The following is a 22,441-nucleotide window of genomic DNA, read 5'->3' as shown; positions in this document are numbered from 1 at the left end:
CACGTCCTCCCTGTGACTTGTCAACAACGCACAGCCTGACGTCACAATTGAGACACTAGACGTGTGTTTCTATGCACACTTTTCTTATATTTTTTCCGTTGCTTGTGCATGAGAGGGTAGAATGTCACTGCCTGATCCACACGATTGACGTGACCCTTGTGTTATTGTAGGCTACCACAGCACAAGGCTTTGTGACTCCCACATTTTTCTTGACGTGATCATTGGCGGTTGTCGCATTGTGAACAGTGCTTAGGGAGCTAACTTGTCCTTCCACTTCACCACAACCATTTTGTCTTTTTGACACACAGCTACTTGTATATCACACTGAACCTTGAGGCAACTGAATTTGGTCGCACAGTTCCGTAGCCACCAGTGTCACTATCCTGTCAACGTCTGATGACCAGTTCACATTTTCATCACTATTGTTAGAATCATCTAGTGGTTCAGTTTCAATTTCTTCTAAAACTGGCTTTACAGTTTCTCGTTTACACGCCATTCCCCCTCATGAATATTAATGAAGTACCATATAGTGACAAAGCACATAGAAATATTCGTGATGTTTTTGCATCTTTACTGTGGAAAAGGTTGAGGTGCCGAGTGTCATTTAATAAATTAAAAGTAGACGAGAAAACAGCAAACAAGAATGATAAAGACACCCAACCAACCTTTAATAGCAGCCAACTGACTTACCTGCAAGGAGTAACCCTGATCACACTGAAACGTCACCACATCTCCCACCATGTAGCGGTCACCGACTTTCATTCCATTGTTTGGACTCTGAGGTTCTGGACAGGAATCCAAACCTATTGCTTGGAGGAGAGGAAAGGAAAGAATGTATTTATATTTAAACAACAGACTGTCAAGGACACTTATCTTTCAAGTAGTTTTTGGTGTGTAATTCTGTAGGGCTTGTCAGTTTGTCTTTTGCTTCTTATGGAGTGAACAAGTGGAAACAAAATTCAAAAAGATATGGCTACACATGAAGACAGCAAAACGGCAGAGTGTAGAGTCACACAGCTCCAGGGATTGGGGACTCAGGGTGGCTCTGGTCACCCTTGGTGTGTATGTTGTGCATTCTGCCCTTGTTTGTGTGAATATGATACACCATGTACATACAGGGAGAGTGAGATAGATAGATAGATAGATAGATAGATAGATAGATAGATAGATAGATAGATAGATAGATAGATAGATAGATAGATAGATAGATAGATAGATAGATATTTGAAAGGCACTATATGATAGATAGACAGACAGACAGACAGATATTAAAGGCACTATATAATAGACAGACAAACAGACAGATAGATATGAAAGGCACTATATAATAGACAGACAGACAGACAGACAGACAGACAGACAGACAGACAGACAGATAGATAGATAGATATGTGAAAGGCACTATATGATAGATAGACAGACAGACAGATATGAAAGGCACTATATAACAGACAGACAGACAGACATTTGAAAGGCACTATATGATAGATAGACAGACAGACAGATAGATATGTGAAAGGCACTATATGAGAGATCTGAGAATATTGAATGTAACACACACACGCCTCAGAAATGCCTCCCTATTGTTACTACCAGTCGACCTACGTTCCTACCCTCACCTATGGTCATGAGCTATGGGTAGTGACCGAAAGAACGAGATCACAAATACAAGCAGCTAAAATGAGTTTCCTCCGCAGGGTGTCTGGGCTCTCCCTTAAAGATACGGTGAGAAGCTCAGTCATCCAGGAGGAGCTCAGAGTACAGCCGGCTGCTCCTCCTCATTGAGAGGAGTCAGATGAGGTGGCTCGGGCATCTGATCAGGATGCCTCCTGGATGCCATCCTGGGCTCGTCTAACCGGGAGGAGGCCCCGGGGAAGACCCAGGACACGCTGGAGGGACAAATATCTCCTGGCTGGCCTGGGAACGCCTCAGGATTCCCCCAGAAGAGCTAGAAGAAGTGGCCAGGGAGAGAGAAGTCTAGGCATCTCTGCTCAAGCTGCTGCCCCCGCAACCCAATCTCACATAAGCAGAAGAGGATGGATGGATTTGTTCCATAAGAATTGCTATAAATTGAAGACATGTATTGCTAAATTGAAAATACACCGATGTATATAAATGTGCAACATGCTATGTAGTAGGCCGATAACTCATAAAGCACAATCTAGTTGAAAGACAGAAGGAAAGGCACTATATAATAAAATGAGAGGTGAAAGGTGATGTATAACCAACCCCCAGATGTCCAGACCGGTTGGAGAGATCCCCAGATATACAGAGAGTTAGTGACGACACTAAATGGCTGTGAACGCTGAGATGTTTGAACTGCACGCAGTCAGACTTACACCATTGGCAGAGTGACAGGAATTTCAAAAATGTGTTCTTGGTGTAAACAGTAAAGAAGTTGTAAGATGAGCTTCAGTGAAATTCTGACATCCGCGTAATCAGGAGCTGCGAGCCTAAATAAAGTCAGACCCGGATTACGTATGTTGAATTACACGTTTAGAATACAGAGAATACTAAACAAGATGCTCATAGCCAGGGGTTGCATTTCGTAAATGCAAATATTTCCCAATTTTACATGAAGAAATTAGAAAATGAAACACACACACACACAAACTTGAGCACAAGTCGGTTCACTGCGCCTCCACAAATATTACAAAACATTATTACTTGCTGAAAACTAAATTATGCGTAAACTTTAATTTTGTATGTTGATTGATGCTAACTTTCTTCAGAATAATTTTAAAATAATGGAAATTCAACTGCCCCAGGCATACATACTGGTGGGCTGTTTCTTTATTTATTTATTCAATAGTTGGAATTATTTCTGCAATCAGTTTTAGCAGTTAATATCGAAATGGAGGTTGATCAGCATAAAAACTCAGGGGAATGTTTCTGAAAACCGTAATTATTTTTTTATTATTTTAAATGTCTGCAGATATCCCATAAATGTAAAATAAAAGTTGTTTCCAAATTGAACATCAGCGATGTAATTGTTAACAATGTGACAGTAAAATCTGTTAATTGCCTCCATCTGGATCTTCTTCCCTTTGGTCTGTTTTTTTCGAGAATCCGCATTCATTGCCAAAGGTTTTTTTTATTTTCATACGCCTTAAAATTGTAGATAATGTGAAGCAAAGCCAAACACCATCTTAGTGGAAAGAAGAACTGCCGCAGCAGACTAATGACGTCAAAGTCATCGGTCACTTTCCTGAGCTCCAGACCCGGGCCGGTGGGGCAGGCAGATTTTGGACTTGAGGGCCGTGCTAACAGAAGACAATGGGCTGAGTGTCCTCACCATTACCTCACGTGAAGAAGCTTTCATAATGAACAGTGTTACCGCGTCAGCTTTGATTCAGCTTAAAGATATCTCAAATGTTAAGGAACTGAGTACTCAAACACTACAATTAATACAGAAATGGTTTGGAATATGGAACGTGGGATTTTAACCAAACAATGCAAGATTTCTTTATGCGGGCAAACACCATTTGATTTTAGCCCTTGTTACAGGCTCCCAAAAACCACCAGATCGTTGCACCACAGACCCAGGATCACTTTCTGGGTTCATTAAAAGTAAACACTACCACGCCAGGACACCAGGGGGGCGCGATCGGTGACTGTTCTGTCTCTTTTTTCACCCACAGCTCTGAGAAAACACCCTACTGAGGATAACTGACGCCTGTCCCTTCCGGTCCATGAGCTATAAAAGCCAATCACCCCCAGAAGGAGGCGACTCACCATCCGCACTACGGAGCTCCGACCCTGAGGCCTGACTGCTCTCCATTGCCTTTAAAATACAGCCTCAGGCGGCTACAGTTTGCTTCTGTTTATTTAGCGTAAATTTGAACAAATGTATTATTTTGAGTAACAGGTGCACCTTTGAAGCACGTGGCTCACGGTGGCTAAACAACAGTGCTGGTAACAAAAAACTCACATGCGGCAGCTGAAGACACAGAGACAGAGTGGACAGAGAGCATGCTGGGGCAGCACAAGACAGGCAACAAAGAAACTCCTACTCCTCTTCAACAAGGTCAAGTAACGCAGACTCCTGGGCAGCATCTGATCAGACATGTCACCACCGGGGGGGCTCTTTGGCTCATCTTGAAAATGAGCCCAAGTCCCTTCTTAACAGCTGCACAAAGGCCATGCAATAAAAACGGACATTTCCCAAGCGCCCACAGGAATACGGCACAGAAAGGCAAAGTCAGGGAAATGACTCTCGTCTCAGTTGCACACATTTAATGAAACTGCCAGACTGGGAAAGAGCTTGGCCTTCCTTCACCGTTTCACTTACAAGGGGGCCCCAGAGTAGCTGCTGTGTCAGTACCAGGCGTGAACTATAGGGGGAGCTCTTGCCTCAGCCCCCATTGGAAATGCCAATGAAGAGAAAGTTTTAAAGAAACTTTAAACAACCACAACAAGGGGATAAACACAAGGAGCAGAAGATAATAAATGAAAGAATCAGAAAACAAATTGTAGCTGAATCATTTGGAACTTTTTGTTGAACGTGCAATTAGAATTCTTCGTTTCATCCTCAAACTTTGATTCTCAGGATGTCCCAGGGGCTGAACCTTATCCCCTATGATCTGAGACACGGCCGTGGACACCAAATCCTACTAACCATATAGAAACAAACCACTATGCTAACTGTTCTAGTGTATAAAATCTGCACATTATTCTCTATATTTTCATTATATTTTGCTCAATCCCAACAAGATGAATTCAGAGGCAGGACACTCGTATAGGCATTGTAACATCAACAGCATACCCTCTTTCCCTTATACCTCACTTTTATAACAGTTGTTCACAACATATTGCTAAATTAGTTTACAGCCTGGGAAAGGAAGACATGCCAGTAGGTACTAGGCAACATCAAAAAACTTCATTATTTGGGAAAAGAGAGAGAGAGATTGAAGAGTGTGAGCAAAATTCATCCATCATATTGACAACATGAAATTTTATAATAAATATGCCTCATCTGAAAGCAACGTCAGAAGAGAAACAGTGACGCTGGATGAGAAAACAAAAAAACGTGTGACCAGTTTTCATCCGCTCGTCAGTTAACGGCATTTCATGAACATCGATTGCTAAATCAACACCACCCTGGGACATTCATCATTGACATCACTAATTCCTTTCAGTAAGCTTTTTAAAGACTGTGTATCCAGACTTTACTATCGATCTTATCCTCTATTACTTATTATTGTTGTTCTTTAATAAATATGAACTTTTTTCATCTTTCTATACTTTGTCCTTCATATGCAGAGTGATCTATACTAATAAAAGGCAAAGCCCTCACTCACTCACTCATCACTAATTCTCCAACTTCCCGTGTAGGTGGAAGGCTGAAATTTGGCAGGCTCATTCCTTACAGCTTACTTACAAAAGTTAGGCAGGTTTCATTTCGAAATTCAAAGCGTAACGGTCATAACTGGAACCTCTTTTTTGTCCATATACTGTAATGGACTGCAGCTCGCTGGCTGTGGGAGGCGGAGTTGCGTATCGCGTCATCACGCCTCACACGTAATCACGTGAACTGACTATGAATGCAGTACGTAGAAAACAAGGAAGAGCCCCAAAGAGCGCTGAAGAAAACATTCATTACACAATTGAGAAGGCAGCGAAACAATAAGAAGCGAGTGACGAATACAAGCATATTCATAAGTGCAGCTAAGGCGGAAACAAAGCACAGTGTAAACCGTAAGTTTAAATTAAGTTTAGCAAGATTGCTTTTCTCCTGTACAACTATACGTTGCATTCTCAACAGTAAGCTTGCACGACTTGGTCATATTACAACCGGAGTGCTGAACTGACAACGTGGTATACAAAGAGAACTATAACAATCGTAATAAACGAACAATAAAACAATACAGAACCGCTAAGCAAGGAGAAAGGATGGCCTTATATGGCGTTTGTTTATAAAACAGCGGACAGGCTGTGTAAAGGCAGCTTCACAAAAAAACAGATCTTTAACAAATTGTTATTGGTATATTTTCCCTCAATTTAAAAAGGTTTTCTTTTCTTCTTAATTAAAATTTAAAAGCAATACTTCACCGCTGCAAAGCCCCTCTAGCGCTGATGTCCGAGGTTCGATTCCCGTAAGGGAGTGCAGTGAGTGTGTACGCCTGATGAGCCAAGAATTAGGGCGAAACACGTGTTGCATACTCTTTGCATTATTTGACAGTAAACTATTTTCAACCATTCTATGATCTGCTTCTCACAATTGAAGGCACCGTGGCTGATGTTAGCCGACTTGCTGGCCAACCATAAGCGTTACCTGGTAGGTAACCACCCATTCAATCAGATTGTGACACAGACTACGAATGCCGTGAATATATAAGTAGATATGTATATATGTGAATGTATGTATGTATGTACTGTATATATGTATGTCTATATTTATATATATATATATATATATATATATATATATATATATATATATATATATATATATATATATATATGTGCATATGTATATATATATATGTGGCGGCACGGTGGCACAGTGGTAGCGCTGCTGCCTCGCAGTTAGGAGACCCGGGTTCGCTTCCCGGGTCCACCCTGCGTGGAGTTTGCATGTTCTCCCCGTGTCTGCGTGGGTTTCCTCCGGGCGCTCCGGTTTCCTCCCACAGTCCAAAGACATGCAGGTTAGGTGGATTGGTGATTCTAAATTGGCCCTAGTGTGTGCTTGGTGTGTGGGTGTGTTTGTGTGTGTCCTGTGGTGGGTTGGCACCCTGCCTGGGATTGGTTCCCTGCCTTGTGCCCTGTGTTGGCTGGGATTGGCTCCAGCAGACCCCCGTGACCCTGTGTTCGGATTCAGCGGGTTGGAAAATGGATGGATGGATGGATGTATATATTTATATGTATATATATATATATATATATATATATATATATATATATATATATATATATATATATATAGATGTGTAAATTTGTATATGTATATATATGTATATGTGGATGTGTATATGTATGTATATATATGTATATGTAGATATGTGTATATGTAGATATGTATATATATGTATATGTATATATATGTTTACATAACCTCTTTAACACACTACTTCTCCGCTGCGAAGCACGGGTATTTTGCTAGTTGAAGTAATAAAGTATGAGCACCTGGAGCAGCCAGAGGTTTGCCATACGCTTTGTGCTGCAAGGTTTATTAAGGCTGAGGGTCAGAGCTCTACCCAATAGTGGAGAACAGGACGTAAAGTAAGACATCTTTGGTTGATAAATGGCATATAACCAAAGATGTTGAGCCTAGTGTTTAGGTCTGAGATTTTATATATATATATATATATATATATATATATATATATATATATATATATATATGTTGTTTGTGCCAATAATAAGAAAGTCTTTTGAAGTGCTAAGAGAGTGACGAGCTGTGTGGTTTAAAGTGCTAGAAGTTAACCAACTGTGAGTGCGTCTCATAGGGCACTGTTATGCTTAGGCTCTGAGAGTGTGTGTGTGTGTGTATATATCTATGCATGTGTCTGTTATTAGGGTGCGGGAGTGGACCAATCCAATAATGAACCTGACAAGGGGTAGACAGATGATAACGCACAAACTATACCACTATAACAAAAATGGCATTGCATAAAAGCCCAAAATACCTTTTACTACATGAAATCAATGTTATTGGAAAATAACTAACCGTCAAAATGCATTCTGTGACCCAAAACAAATACATATGAGAAAAATAATAGTTATCAAGGTGCACAAAATGGCAACTATAACAGCGACTAACTAATTGGTGGTGGTTGGAGGCCCCACCCCTATGGCTCAGTTTTAAGGAGAAGAAATTAACAAATAAAGGGAACAAAAATTATGGAAAAAATGATCATAAATCAGATCCGTTCAATTCTGTCGAGCACTTACGCAAATTTACAAAAGCAAAGCAGAAAGAGATCGCTGCCAAGCCAAGCAACATTCACACCCTAAGAGAAAGCGAAATCCTACAACTTTGAACGAGAGGAGCGGGAGGTACAAGTTAACTTGTATATCACTGAGCCTGCTGAGGCGAGACGCATGAGATAACTCGTACCGCAGCGTACAGCCATCAGAGACACAGCCAGTAATCTCTACTCTCATGTCTCAGTTACAGTGCTGCCACCTATTGGACAGCCATAGGATTTTTTTTGTCTTTTTGGTGTCTGCCAGCCTCATGTAGAATATAATGTTATAAACACATGGTTTATTGTTATGTCGTCGCAAAAAAAGATATAAATCTGCTGATGTTTCCTAACAACTTTGTGGAAAAAAATGAATGTTTTGATGATAATGACAGCGATCGAGACAATCAAATGGATAATGTGGAGCCTGTAGGCTCCGGTCCTGATGTGGAGAGTGAAAACTGAGGCCTTCAATGCCCTGACTGTGAATGCTGAGGTTCTGCTTTCTTTCTGAAATCATCTGCTCTGTCATTGCTGCTCAAGATCAACCAGATGAGCTTCTGGTTGCCTCAAAGGTGATTCTTCACCCCCAGGGGTCCGACCTGTCACGATTACCAGAGTGGCACTAGGTGGACATTCTGCCACCCGCTGAGCACAAACCACCAAAGAAACGTGTTATGTTTGTGGCACATGTGCTTCTAAGCTGGCACTCTGTGTGGCGCCAGGCTTCAAGGACTCTCGCTCAGAAGGAGATATTTCGTCATGCTGCTGGTGAAGATAAAGTTATTAACAGTTTATATACATTTTTGACAGAACGTTGATAATCAAACCTTTGCTTTTCAATATACTTTTTTGCACTTTTTATGAGTTTTGCTAGAGTTCGTTGTTTATCGTCTATGCATAGACCAATATGACAGCGTCCCGGTAATAAATGGCCTGGTAGTCAACGTGTTAAAATTCAATCAAAGTTTTGTTTGAGCTTAAACAGTTCATTTGTACTGTGAACACACCCAGGGATGGCTTTGTGCCCCTCCGAGTCCCCTGACTGACGTCAGTGGGATTCAGGAGGTCCTCGGAGTGCTCCTTCCACCGCCCGACCATATCACCTCTGACCATAAACCTTGGGTAGTGAACAACAGAATGAGATCATGGATACATGTGGCAGAAACAAGTTTCCTTCTGTCCTGGCCCAGGAGGAAAATGGTGTTTAACTGAGAGATGTATGCAGAAGGAAAACCAAAGAAATAAAATAAAATAAAACAAATTAATATTTTTATTTTATTAATTTTCATTGTAATCATTCCATACAAACAGATCAATTTATAACCCAACAAATTTGAAGACTAATCAAACCCCACCCCTGTAAAATAAAACAAATTGACAGAAACCCAGATGAGAGGCAAAAAAAAATCACAGTCACAATTCAAGCAAGACACACAAATGAATCACAAAGAGAATACAATAAAGATTTTGAAGGATTTAGGTGCAGATCGGACAGAGCTCTGTGCAAATGCTGACATTTTATTTCATCTACTAAAGAACTTGAGGTCATGACCCCCTAGACCACGCCCCCTAGAAATGGGGGAATGTGACTCTAGCAACGGTAAGCAAAATGGCTTTCACTATAGGAAAAGGATAAAAGACCCCAAAGTTCAGCCCTGTTAATGACAGCTTCACATCGTGTCTACACTCAGCCTCAGAGACAAGGCGAGGAGTGCAGACAATCGGCCATTTGATTAGAACGTCACCCTGTGGAGGGGTGTCAGGCTTGTCATACCAGGAGGAGACCACGGGGCAGACCCATAACATGCCAGAGAGATTATATCACCACCCTGGCACTGGGAATGCCTTGGTATTCACCCAGAGAAGGTGGCAAGGAAATGAGACGTCTGGGCATCTTTGCTTAGTCTGCTGCCCATGTGACCTGTACCCGGATAAGCGGCAGAAAAAAAATGAAATGGAACGGAATGTCGATTCCACTTTAGACGACAAATCACCTTAAATAAACTCACGTCAGTTCAAACGTTAAACCCATCATTCTGATGCACATATTAAATATTTCATTCGGCTTGGAACTCTTGGCTTGTAGTGAATGAAGTCTGCCATGTCCACTCGAAGAAAGAAAATGTGGTGGGCCTGCTTAACAACAACATGAACAAAATGCCATCTGACATTTCAATCGCATGATCTGGCATCAAACATGAACTCTACGCTAGACTGTGGCTACTCATGGCTGCATTGCAGCCACTTACACAGAAATCTGTAAACTGTGAACCTTTCTTGGGATTGTTCCTGTGCTGTGAACGTCACATAAATATAATGTATATTTGTATATTTTCAATCCAAACAACAAAAATGACTAAATCAGCATATCAGATACTGGCATCTCCTGTGAAACATAAGCGTCATGGTGGCACATTCGCTCCCAAAAACAGTTTGTGACCCTGAGCAAGTCAGCCATTGTAAATGATAGCACTGTACTGCAAAGTGCTTTGGGAGAGACCTTGTGACATAAAATCACCTGTTCTTGATATTTTGGCCAACACGATTAAAAAAAAATGATAAAATTATGAAGAGAGTATCTATCTGTCTGTCTGTCTGAATGTGACTTTAACATTTATTTCCTAAAGTTACACTATATAGTGACTTTCAGTTGTTTTGAAATTCAAAGCAAAAGGGTGCAAAGGACAAAATAATATGTTGGGGTCGTTCAGGTGAATCCCAATTTGTTGCTTCTGGACTGGAGGTTCACTCTCCTTCAGTTGTGGGCCTGTGCATTTCAAATCTATCTATCTATTCTGGACCCTCTGAAGGCAGATGAGGAAGGGAGAGGAGAATGAAGACAAAAACTGAGTGTATTTATGAAAACTGCTGCACATCCTCTCTGTGACACAACAACACTGAGGACTTTCAGACAGTAAATCAATTTACAGCAGGATTAATAAAGTTGTTCTGATTCAGCAGAAATGTGACAAGAAACAAGACCGGGGGTCTCTTATACTAACAGCAATACGTATGTATAACACCTCATTGGGCCGGGACTTTCTATCTATCTATCTCTCTAATCCTGCCAACTACGCTAAAATGTTTATCTATCTATCTATCTATCTATCTATCTATCTATCTATCTATCTATCTATCTATCTATCTATCTATCTATCTATCTATCTATCTATCTATCTATCTATCATATAGTGCCTTTCCTATCTCTCTATAGACTAAGGACATGACACTAAATGCATCTGCAGGCCTCTTGCTGCATTCTGTAATTCCCCAGCGCTTACCTGTGTACTCCAGGTGAAATCCAGCCGCCGACACGCTGATGTCTGACTGAAAGTTCAGGTATAGGTTGTTGGATGTGCTGTTTAGAAGCTGTGGTATGGTGGTCCCTATAAGAAAGCCAGTCAGTCAGTCATTGCATTGCCCGTCTTGTCCCCTCTTACTCATCCCAAGAAACGAGCTGCCATCGCCCCGTCAACTCTGCCCGTGAATGATTTATCCAAATGTAAAGTTTCAATAACGAACACGCTGAATAGGACTACCTGAATAGCTGCCAAGTCTGGGGGCGTTGTTATCTGCTCCATCATAGAAATCCAAAGAGTCCCAGTTATGTTCAGTTGCAAAACTTATAACTTGGATCTAAAAGAAAATAAAACATAACGAGTTACTTTTGCATTACTTCAGTAGCAGAGATGTTCAGCTTTGTGATCATTAGCAGCACCAAAAGCAGGAATGCTGCCCATGGCAAGTAAAACAAGTGCTGCTTTCAGAAATATTCCCTTATTGGAATTGGAAAATGTTAATAAAATGCAGAACGTAGTGGTCCTGATTGAATGATGTCACTAACTTGAATACCGGCTCCCTCCGGCACGGTGATCTTCCACACGCAATTCAAGTTGTTGTCATAGGGCTCGGGGTAACCTGGGGAGAGAATGGTTCCTCTGCGTTTCGTCAGCGTTCCTCCACAGGGTACTAGAAGGAAAATTCATAAAGGAAGAAACAATTAAACTGTGATGCATAACAAAAACAGCGCAGACATCTTTTGTTTCAGTGAGTGTACTAGGACAGCAAAAGATAAGAAAATAAAGAAACCTACAATAACGAATGCATGGATGAACGTTCCGTCTCGCGGGACATCGGTAGTTAATTCATATGATCAAGACTGCTGTGGGGTCAATAATGGTCTCGTTGAGAATTTTGAACATGTACTCTCTTCCGTTTTGGGTTTTGACACGATTGTCACCTACTTTGTGACGTTTCAGGCGCTTCATAGCTTGAGGGCAGGTGACTGCACTTGGATGATGTCTGCCAGTCTCGCTCATATGAAATTCCCCGTTTTGTCCTATTTAACTAGGAACAGGAAATCAAACAAACAAAACGCATGCTTTGCTTTCATGTCATTTGGAACCAAAAACCAGACATTGTATTGTCATGATGGCAAAAGGATTGGCACAACAATGAGTTTCAGTCATCGTCTGATCAGTCATGTGCAACACAGCAGCATGCCACGGCCCTCTCCGACTCTACAAACAGGCAATTCAGAGTTAACGAAGGAAAAAACAGAACAAAAATAAAAAACTCAAAATCTCAAAATTAAAGTTGCAAAGAAATTTCCAATTTTTTTAAAATAGATGATCATAAAAAAACAAAAATCCTGTCTGGCGGCAGTTTAATATCATTGGAACGTGGAATGAGGATGCGCTCGGCTTGGATACACTGCATACAGCAGTTGAGATATTAAAGACGAAGACTCTACAGGAGCACAACTCTTCATCACATTCTCAAACCCACCTGATCCAATTCAGGGGCTCCAGGCAGGAGGGAGTGCCCAGAGGGGCACTATTCCGCCCCCCGGGGCCCACCTACACAGGGAAAGTTAGGCGAACATGTGGGACAGAACGCTGAGGCGGGCAGGAGGAGAATGTGAAGTCTCTGCATGGATAGCCACTGGATTCCGGGTTAGAATCCAAAGCAGGGGGCTTGAGGGGCATCAGCAGCGGCCCACCACTCCGGTCCTTCATAAAGTCATAGGAGAAGACAAAGTAACTCGATAAAAATGAACTAAGAGAGACCTGAGATCACAAAACTCCTGATTTAATATATATATATATATATCAGGATGCCTCCTGGACGCCTCCCTGGTGAGGTGTTCCGGGCACGTCTAACCGGGAGGAGGCCCCGGGGAAGACCCAGGACACGCTGGAGGGACTGTCTCTCAACTGGACTGGGAACGCCTTGGGATTCTCCCGGAAGAGCTAGAAGAAGTGGCCGGGGAGAGGGAAGTCTGGGCATCTCTGCTCAAGCTGCTGCCCCCGCGACCCGACCTCGGATAAGCAGGAGACAATGGATGGATCGATATATATATATAGTGGTTGGTGGCCGGCTAAATATTCCAGTCCTCACCCCCAGGCCGAGCTCTCCCGGCAGCATGGACATGCCCCGAATTCCAGCAGGGCCTCATGGACTTTGTAGTTTTTATGCACAGCCCTGCTGGATACCCTGGGGACCACCAGGAGTCGCTGTAAGGGGGCTATCGGACTCTTACGTGCCCTATAACCCGGAAGTGTGTCATGACCATGTGACAAGAAGAAACGACGTGCTTCCGGGTTGAAGAAAGGAGCTTTTTATCTGACCCGGAAGTGTTCATGATCACATGGACAGAAGAGAGAAACGCTTCCGGGTCATGGACTATATAAAGGACTCTGGGAAACCAGTACACTGAGCTGAGCTGGGAGGAAGGGTGGCGAAGTGTCTGGGAGTATGGAGGATTGATTATTGTATTGATTAGTGTATTGAGTAATTTATGAGTATTGTGGAGTGGAGGGTGCTTTGTGCACATTATTGTTCAAATAAAATTAATATTTGGACTTTTACCTGGTGTCTGAAGTCAAGTCAGAGGGTTCAAGAGGACGACAGCGACCTCACTCTGTCACAGTGGCGTAGTCGGCAGGATACTCTAGCGCCTTTTGCAGAGGACCTGTATTTAAATTTTCTGTGGTCAGAGAACCCTGAGAAGGCAGCGTCCGGACACGCAGAAAAAACATCGCCAAAACCCCAAATTTACGAAGTCCGTATGGGGAAGAAGAGAGGTAAGCAGAGTGGCAGCGCCAGCGGAGCAGCTCTTCTCATAATGGCCGACACTCGGGAGGAGCGTAGGAGCGACCACAAAGATCGGGAGAAGCCTACGGAGGAGGACTACGCCACTGTGACAGATTGAAGTATCAGAGTTCGCCTGCGGTACCGATTTATTTGCATGAATCTGAGAGAGACGCAACGGACCAAGGAGAGGGGGGCAGAGCCCTCCTCACTTACATGCCAGCCTCGGGGCGTTCCTTCCATCCGCTCAGCTAGCAAACAAGAGAACTACTTCACGGATTTAGATCAGGTTTTTTTCTAGAATTTACTTGAACATTCCGGTTGATTTTGCGACTTCTCGCATTGCACTAAGTATCATAGTTCGCTTGCGGTATTGATTTATTTGCATGAATCCAAGTGCCACACAGTGGGGCGGTGCCCTCTTCACTCATGCACCAGCCTCGGGGCATTCCTTACCTCCGCTTTAGATCGGGGGGTTTTCTATAATTTGCTTGAATATTCCAGTTGATTTTGCGATTTCTCTCATCGCGCTAAGTACCATAGATCACTTGCAGGCGTGATTTATTCGCGCTAATCCGAGACAGAGGCTGCAGGCTGAGTGGAGGGGGTAGCTCCTTACTGTCCCGTTTCACTACTACGTGGAAGGATGGCTAGCATGAAATAAATACAAAAAGAGAGATGTCTGACATAAGCGCCAACATCTCATGCTTTTGTGGGTGAAAATGGAAGGAGAAAAGAGGTAGACAAAACCAAAAGGGATATACGACTGATCCGCTGTCATCGAGGACGAGGTGAGTGAGGTGCCCACCAGCGCGCCTTTAGAAGACCATACATGTGCCCCAACTAGCCGATCATCGAATGAAGGTGAGATTGAACGTTTTTCTTGTATTCTTCATGATAGCGCCATCTTATCGTTCTCACTGGCCTCACCAACACCCTCTTCCTGCCACACCCCAAGCTCTTCCTAGATGGTCTCCCATCCAAGTGCTGGCCGGGCCCAACCGTGCTCAGCTTCAGGTGGGTGACCAGTTCTGAGGTGCAGGTGGTACGGCTGCTTCGATAGGCTCTGGTGTAACTAGTGTGCATTTTGCTCTGAGCTCTTCACTTGTGAGAACTGCTTTTGCCTCCTTGTGGTGTCACACTTGTTCCCAAACAGTCCCTCACCCAGACTGATATTTTCTCGATAACGTTGGCCTCTTTTTGGATAAAAGTATCGGCTAGATGAATGTAAATGTATGACACCAATTCCATAAGAGCTGTGTAAAATGTAAATAAAAACAGAATGCACTGATTTGCAGACCTCATATTAAATTCACAATAGAATATAGAAAACATATCATATGCTGAAAGTGAGACATTTTGCCATTTTGTTAAAGTTTTTAGCTCAATTTGAACTTGACGGCAGCAACATGCCTCAGAAAAATTGGAACGGGAAAACAATAGGCTGGTACTAAAAAGAAACAGCTAGTGGAGCATTTTGCAACTAATTAGCTTAATTAGCAAGAGGTCAGTGACAGGATTGGGTATAAAAAGAGCATCTTAGAGAAGCAGAGCCTCTCAGAGTGGGCAGAGATGGGCAGAGGGTCACCAATCTGCAAGAAAACAGCATCTACAATTTCCTCAATGTAAAATTGTGTAAACTTTGAATATCTCATCATCTACAGTACATAATCTCATCAAAAGATTCTGAGAGACTGGAGAAATCTCTGCGCAAGCGACAATCAATTTCGGAAGCCCGTGATCTTCGCCCCTCAGGTCGCAGCACATTAAAAACAGGTCTGATTCTGTCATGGAAGTCACTGCATGGGATTAGGGACTTCCTCATTTGTGAACACAGTTGGGCGTGCCATCCAGAAATGCAGGTCAAAGTTCTGCCACGCATATGTGAATACGATCCAGAAATGCCACCGTCTTCTCTGGACCAAAGCTCATTTAAAGTGGACAGAGGCAAACTGTTCTGCGGTCAGACAAACCGACATTTGAAATTCTTTTTGGAAAACATGGATGCCACGTCCTCCGGACTAAAGAGGAGAAGGACCATTCGGCTTGTGATCGGTGCTCAATTCAAAAGCCTGCATCTCTGATGTTATGGGGTTTCATTAGTATCTAAGGAATAGTCAGCTGGCACATCTGGAAAGGCACCACCAATGCTGAAAGGTCTCTGCAGATTTGAGAGCAACATGTGCCGCCATCCAGACGACGTCTTGTTCAGGAAAGGCCTTGCATATCTCAACACGACAACGCTAAAGCACATACTGCAGCTATTAGAACAGCGTGGCATCATGGGAGAAAAGCCCGGGTGCTGAACTGGCTGGCCTGCACTCCAGACCTGAAAACGTTTGGCGCATCACAAAATGAAAAAAATGACAAAGACGACCCAGGACTGTTCAGCACCTAGAATCCTAAATCAGACAAGAATGGGATGACAGTCCCCTCCCAAAAGTCCAGCAACGGGTCTCCCGAGTCCCCAGATGTTTATGGACTTGTTGGGATGCTACACAGTGTTCAGTGTGAGACGTCAAAATGACCTTTTCCTTTTCTTAAAATGCTACATTCTCTCATTTTAAACAGTTGACATGTCTTCTGTGTTCTATTGTGAATAAAGTATGGGCTTGCGAGATTTGCAAATCATTGCATTCAGTTTTTATTTACATTTTACACGGCATCCCAACTTTTTTTTTTTTTGGAATTGGGGATGTAAATCTATTAAACTGCACCGTGTCTTTTCATATACAGAAGTCATCAAATGGACCGTGCCTGAATACGCCATCACAAGTTTGTAATTCATCTCTCCCCATCTTTGCGAGACGTTGTGTTCTACCCGGCAACGTTTAAAAGCCGCAGAAGCACACAATACATCCGTGTCCACTTTACCGCCTGTGCTGTCTTCAGGAGTGTGGCTCACGGGCTGGCGAGTCTTGTAAGTGAGAGCAGCGTGGCGCCACGGCTCATTTCCTTCAGCGATTGCACGTTCACATTACACAGCATGCTTAAAATGTGTGGCCGTCTTCTTCTCAATTACAGATATGTTGTCGGCGCCGTGTAAAGGTTCCCTCATTCACCGCTTTACAAAATGCTGTTTGCCTCACCATTTGCTTGTTTAATGGAGACCAGAATGCATGATGACTGCTTGAAGATTACGCGCGTCTCGCCTTGGGCCTCGTGCTAGCGCATGTCCTTTGGAACGCGGATGTTAGCGCCGTGAAATTCTCATTAAATGTAGCCTTGCTATATTTCAGTCAAAAAAGTTGGGATTAATTAAGCAGGCACTAAACACTTAGTTAAAACATTAAAGAGTCTAATTACTGGACTGATTCAATTTAATTATTGATGCTGTGACATTTTTTGTAACTCCAAAAAAAGAACAAAATAAGGATTCATGTGTCGGGGCCTGGCAGCAAAAAAAAAAAAGAAAACACCTGGCAGCCTCTGGAGTCCCTAAAGGAATAATCCTAAAGCAACATCCATCCATCCATCTAGTGAGCCTACGAGTCCACCAGGGAGGAGTCCATCCCAAATACAAAAATATCCCAAATAAAATTGTGAATTTCCCCTTGGGATTAATAAAGTATCTATCTATCTATTCCTGCCAACTACACCAAATAAATATGATCTATCTATCTATCTATCTATCTATCTATCTATCTATCTATCTATCTATCTATCTATCTATCTATCTATCTATCTATCTATCTATCTATCTATCTATCTATCTATCTATCTATCTATCTATTCCTGCCAACTACACCAAATAAATATGATCTATCTATCTATCTATCTATCTATCTATCTATCTATCTATCTATCTATCTATCTATCTATCTATCTATCTATCTATCTATTCCTGCCAACTACACCAAATAAATATGATCTATCTATCTATCTATCTATCTATCTATCTATCTATCTATCTATCTATCTATCTATCTATCTATCTATCTATCTATCTATCTATCTATCTATCTATCTATCTATCTATCCCTGCCAACTACACCAAATAAATATGATATATCTATCTATCTTTCTATCTATCTATACCCCATAGTCACAAACCAGCGCTGCACAGGTTGCCAGTCCGTCACACACACCGACGCTCGCTTACACTCGGCCAGCCGAGAGTCGCCAATCAACAACCTTCTTAGTGCCGGGACCCACTTTTTCCCCCATGTAAGTGTCTTTGCGACCCACCAAGGGTATCCGTTTGTTGACTTTCGTAAATCGAGTGTGTTCGTCATAGTTGGGAGAGGGGGGTTCCCCTTGGTGAATCAAACACGTCATCAGAGCGGGAGGACGGCCAATCCCCTTTAGTAAAGTGGAGGGGAGGGTGTCCCCCTTAGTAAAACGAGCATGACTGTCAGAGTGGGGGTAGACGGGGTTAGTAAATCGAGTGCAACTAAACTCACTCAGTATCTTCAGCTTAAAACTTTCACATCCCAACCCACCGCTGTTACTTCAGGTGGGCTCTTTCCTGGGACCCCTCCTTTTCATTATTTACCTCCTTCCCCTTGGTAATATCTTTCATAAATATAACATTAGCGTCCATTGTTACGCTGATGACACCCAGCTCTATCTCACTACCAAACCTACTGCTTCCTTTCCACCTTCCTCGCTTATTGATTGCATAGCTGAAATCAAATCCTGGTTTTCTTCTAATTTTCTTAAATTAAATAACAAGTGACAAAACTGAGGTTCTCCTCATTGGTACAAAATCAACATTATCCAAAACTGGTCATTTGTTATTGATAATTCCTCTGTCTGCCCTTCCCCACAGGTGTCATCCTTGACAGTACTTTATCCTTTCAGTCCCACATCAATAACATCTCCCGGCCTGCGTAACGTTAATCGTATTCGCCCCTGCGTCACTCGCTCCCCACACCACTGCTGTCCCCGTTCACAGCCGTGTCACTTCTCGTCTTGATTATTGCAATTCCCTTTTCTTTGGTCTTTCTCGCAAATCTCTTCATAAGCTTCAACTGGTCCAGAATTCAGCTGCCCTCCTTCATCATTACTAGAACCCCTTCCATTCACCACATCACTCCCGTCTTGCAGCAGCTTCATTGGCTTCCAGTTAAGTTCCACATTCAATTCAAAATTCTTCTGTTCACTTTTAAGGCTCTCCACAACCTCGCCCCTCCATATCTGTCTGCCATTCCCTCCCATACCCTTAGATCCTCTTCATCCATCCACTTGACTGCCCCCTTCATCCGTCTTACCACCATGGGGGGCTCTGAAACTCACTACCATCTGAGCTTAGAAACATTGAATCAATCTCACTTTTCAAATCTAAACTTAAATAATTTGTTTAAGACTGCTTTTTCTCTTTGACTACAATTGCTTTGTCTGATTTTAAATTTTGCATTTTAGTTTTGTTTATGATGAGTGTTTCATCCATTGTTTGGTGTCCATGAGTGTTTTGAAAGGCGCCTACGAATAAATAAAATGTATTATTGTAATTATTATTAACTGTCAGAGCGTGTGTTCCCCTTGGTGAATCGAGTACTATCACAGTGGTGGGGCACACAGCAACCCGCTACCATTATAAACAGCAGCAACTCACAAGCCACTGGTGACCCCCTGCCACCCACTTTTGGGTGGTTGAGTAACACTACTGTAGATTTCATTTGAAACGGAGAAATTGGCCATCTTTTGCCCTTTAATTCTACTTTCAATAATAATAATAATACTAAATACGTGCACAGGCATAACAAAGTGGCCAGCTGTCTAGCAAGGAACTTGGCCATGAGGTGCCTGATATCTATGGTATGAGCACAAGTCACAAGGTGACGTTACCATCATGTGTGACATGCCCATCAACACCGACCGAGCAATGGTGGCCAATCGACCAAATACGTTGTTCCACGACCTGCCCTCTCACTGATGTTGCTATCCCAGGAGATGCTAATCTTCTAACAATGGAAGTTCAGAGACCTTCAAAATTCCACTGGATGTTATTATGGAGGACTGAAGCGGAGAGGGCTGTCAAGCTTTGCTGGTCTGAATGGCCTGTTCTCGCCGGGATCGTTCTCATGTTCTAGTTAGGCTGCTGGTTATGGCTAACACATACTGGAAGAGCAGAGTAAGACCTGCTCTGCATATTGCGTTTAAATAACGCATCTTCATGTTGCATCTTCTGTTGTCTGCTAATTCACGTTCTTCAACCACAACACAGAAGTTTCCCATTCGGGGCTTGTAAAGTTCAACTTGACCTGCTCTTTGTCTTTACATATTCAGTACAGACAAGTTGCATTGAACACCCTCAGATAAAAACACATGCATGGAGTCAAAGGTAAAAATAAAAACGTTCAGAAATAACAGAAAATCAGTGCACTCCCAACAGAGCCCACGTTACAGGGCCCTCCGGAAATGTTCGCTCTCTGCAGATTTCCAAAGTACACATCAGGATTTACAAAGGCAAGACAAAACATTATATAATAAAATATATTGTATATTTTACAAAAATGTAACGTTAATTTTGTTCCATATTTTTTACAGATCATATGCTTAGAAAACTGAGAAAAATGACTGACTGTCAATTATAAACTGTTTTAGACATGACAGATTGTATAACTTTGAAGGGGGATTAGATTAACTATTGCAAGTGCTTGAACTGAATAATGTGCTAAGAAATAAATGTGCATAATGTAATGTAATAGGTCTTCTTCAATTTTGCATAAGTAACTCTGCACACTTCACAAAAACTCAGATTGGTGGGATTTAGTTGACAAGAAATTTTAAAAGTCAGTAAAAAGAATTCTTTTTGTTAGTAAAATTGTGCGCATGAGAATTTAAAAAAATGCATGAATTACAAATAATAATTCAAACGGTAGCTACGGAAATGATCTCACTTTAGGGTAACAAATCATATTGTAATATCATCTGATGAGTAAACAAATTAACATCACATTCAGTTCACAAATCCACGCAGTCCAACGGGGAGCCACGGAAGTCCTGGTTGGAATGTCAGTCCACCGCCGGGCTCAACCAAGCACAACCACAAATGCATCATTCAGCAACATAACACATGCATGTAGCTTGTTGTGAGCATACAAATGGATGAGCTGAAGTGTGGAAAATGCAACACGGGGAACAAGACTTTGGTTTTCATGGACATTTTTGATTGCTGTTGTCCAGAATTGATCACCGTTGGCTCTTGCTGAATCCGAAACTTGGTTACGTATGTCCTCACAAATAAATGAGATTGAAACTGCCACTACAGTCTACATGGAGTAAGTAGCATAGTAAACAAATATCACTTTTGCACGGTGTATTCCTCTGATCTCCTTAGCATTAGGTTTACCCCAACAAACACAAGCCATAAACATGGATTATTTTTCAACAAATTAAAATATTACATGTAACAAAAACATGTAAATACCAACACTCCTGCAGGTGTACAGCAGGAAAGTTCTCTCTGTCTAATGTCCACTGCTGTTCTCATATCGATTTAGCACTCGTTCTTCGTGTGTGACACGTTTTGTAACAGTCACCAGTGCACAGCCCAATGCTGCCATCGTTACAGTAGTGGCGGGTTTCTGTTTCTGCACTTTTTTATAATTTTTTTTCTGCTGCTTACACTTGACAGTGGAAAATGTCAGTGCCTGATCCGCACGACTGACATGCCCCCTTCTGTTATTGTAGGCCATCGCAGTGCAAGGCTCAGTGACAAAAATTGACAGTTGCCACATGGTGAGCAGTCCTTATGGGGCTAACATCTTTCTTAATCTTGCACTTAATCGCAATCAGTTTGCCTTTTTATCAAACAGCTACTGTCACAATTTGGTGAAGCTTCACACGACTGAATTCACCAGGCATATTGCAGTAATTCAGTCATGCAGTGCCATATTATTTCTCCATGGGGACAAATAAAGCTCACTCTATCTATCTATTGTCACAGATGGCTGGGGTTCTTGTACGGCCAAGATGCCTCTTCATTGAATGGACCGGGGGAGCAAACCTGGTCAGGACAGTACCTCCCCCTGAACACTAGATGGCAGCCCCCCTGGGTTGCATTGGGGCCACGGGCATGGGATTTTGGAACTCAAGCCTGTTGGGGTCTGTGACCACCACCAGGGGGTGCTGCAGTAGTTCCTGAGCCCTTGTGGGCGCCTCTTCTACCACACCAGGAAGTTCAACCGGGTGGGCTATAAAAGGAGCCAGCGGCCACCACTCCGAGAGCCAGAGTTGGGAGAAGGGAGACAAAGCTTGGCAGAGAGGAGTGGAGGATAAAGAAAAGAAGTATGGTGGTGGTTGTGCTGTTGTGCTTCTGGGACTGTGTAGTGCCTGTGGGAATGGGGAAGGCGTTACCTACAGGCAAAGAAAATCTATCTATCTTATTCATTATATAGTGCCTTACATATCATCAGTCTCTCCATGTATCTATTATATAGAGCCTTTCATTTCTATCCATCTATTACATAGTGTCTTTCTATCAAAGTTAG

General features: G+C 42.5%; 1 protein-coding gene across 2 annotated transcripts in view; it reads right to left on the bottom strand.

The window, feature by feature from the left end:
- csmd3b (CUB and Sushi multiple domains 3b) overlaps positions 1–22,441 on the bottom strand; it is a 1,253,873-nt gene that overhangs the window by 115,597 nt on the left and 1,115,835 nt on the right. For both annotated transcript variants that reach the window (XM_051936007.1, XM_051936008.1), the window contains exons 35-38: positions 11,755–11,879; positions 11,450–11,546; positions 11,192–11,296; positions 691–809 (exon numbers count right to left, since the gene is read on the bottom strand). In XM_051936007.1, the coding sequence (XP_051791967.1) occupies positions 691–809; positions 11,192–11,296; positions 11,450–11,546; positions 11,755–11,879 (446 nt within the window). The remainder of the gene's footprint in view (positions 1–690; positions 810–11,191; positions 11,297–11,449; positions 11,547–11,754; positions 11,880–22,441) is intronic.

The sequence above is a fragment of the Erpetoichthys calabaricus genome, chromosome 13 (assembly GCF_900747795.2).
Source record: "Erpetoichthys calabaricus chromosome 13, fErpCal1.3, whole genome shotgun sequence".
In the NCBI taxonomy this organism is placed as follows: Eukaryota; Metazoa; Chordata; class Cladistia; order Polypteriformes; family Polypteridae; genus Erpetoichthys; species Erpetoichthys calabaricus.
Note: the sequence above shows the minus strand (reverse complement) of the source record. Positions and strands in the feature narration are given on the sequence as shown.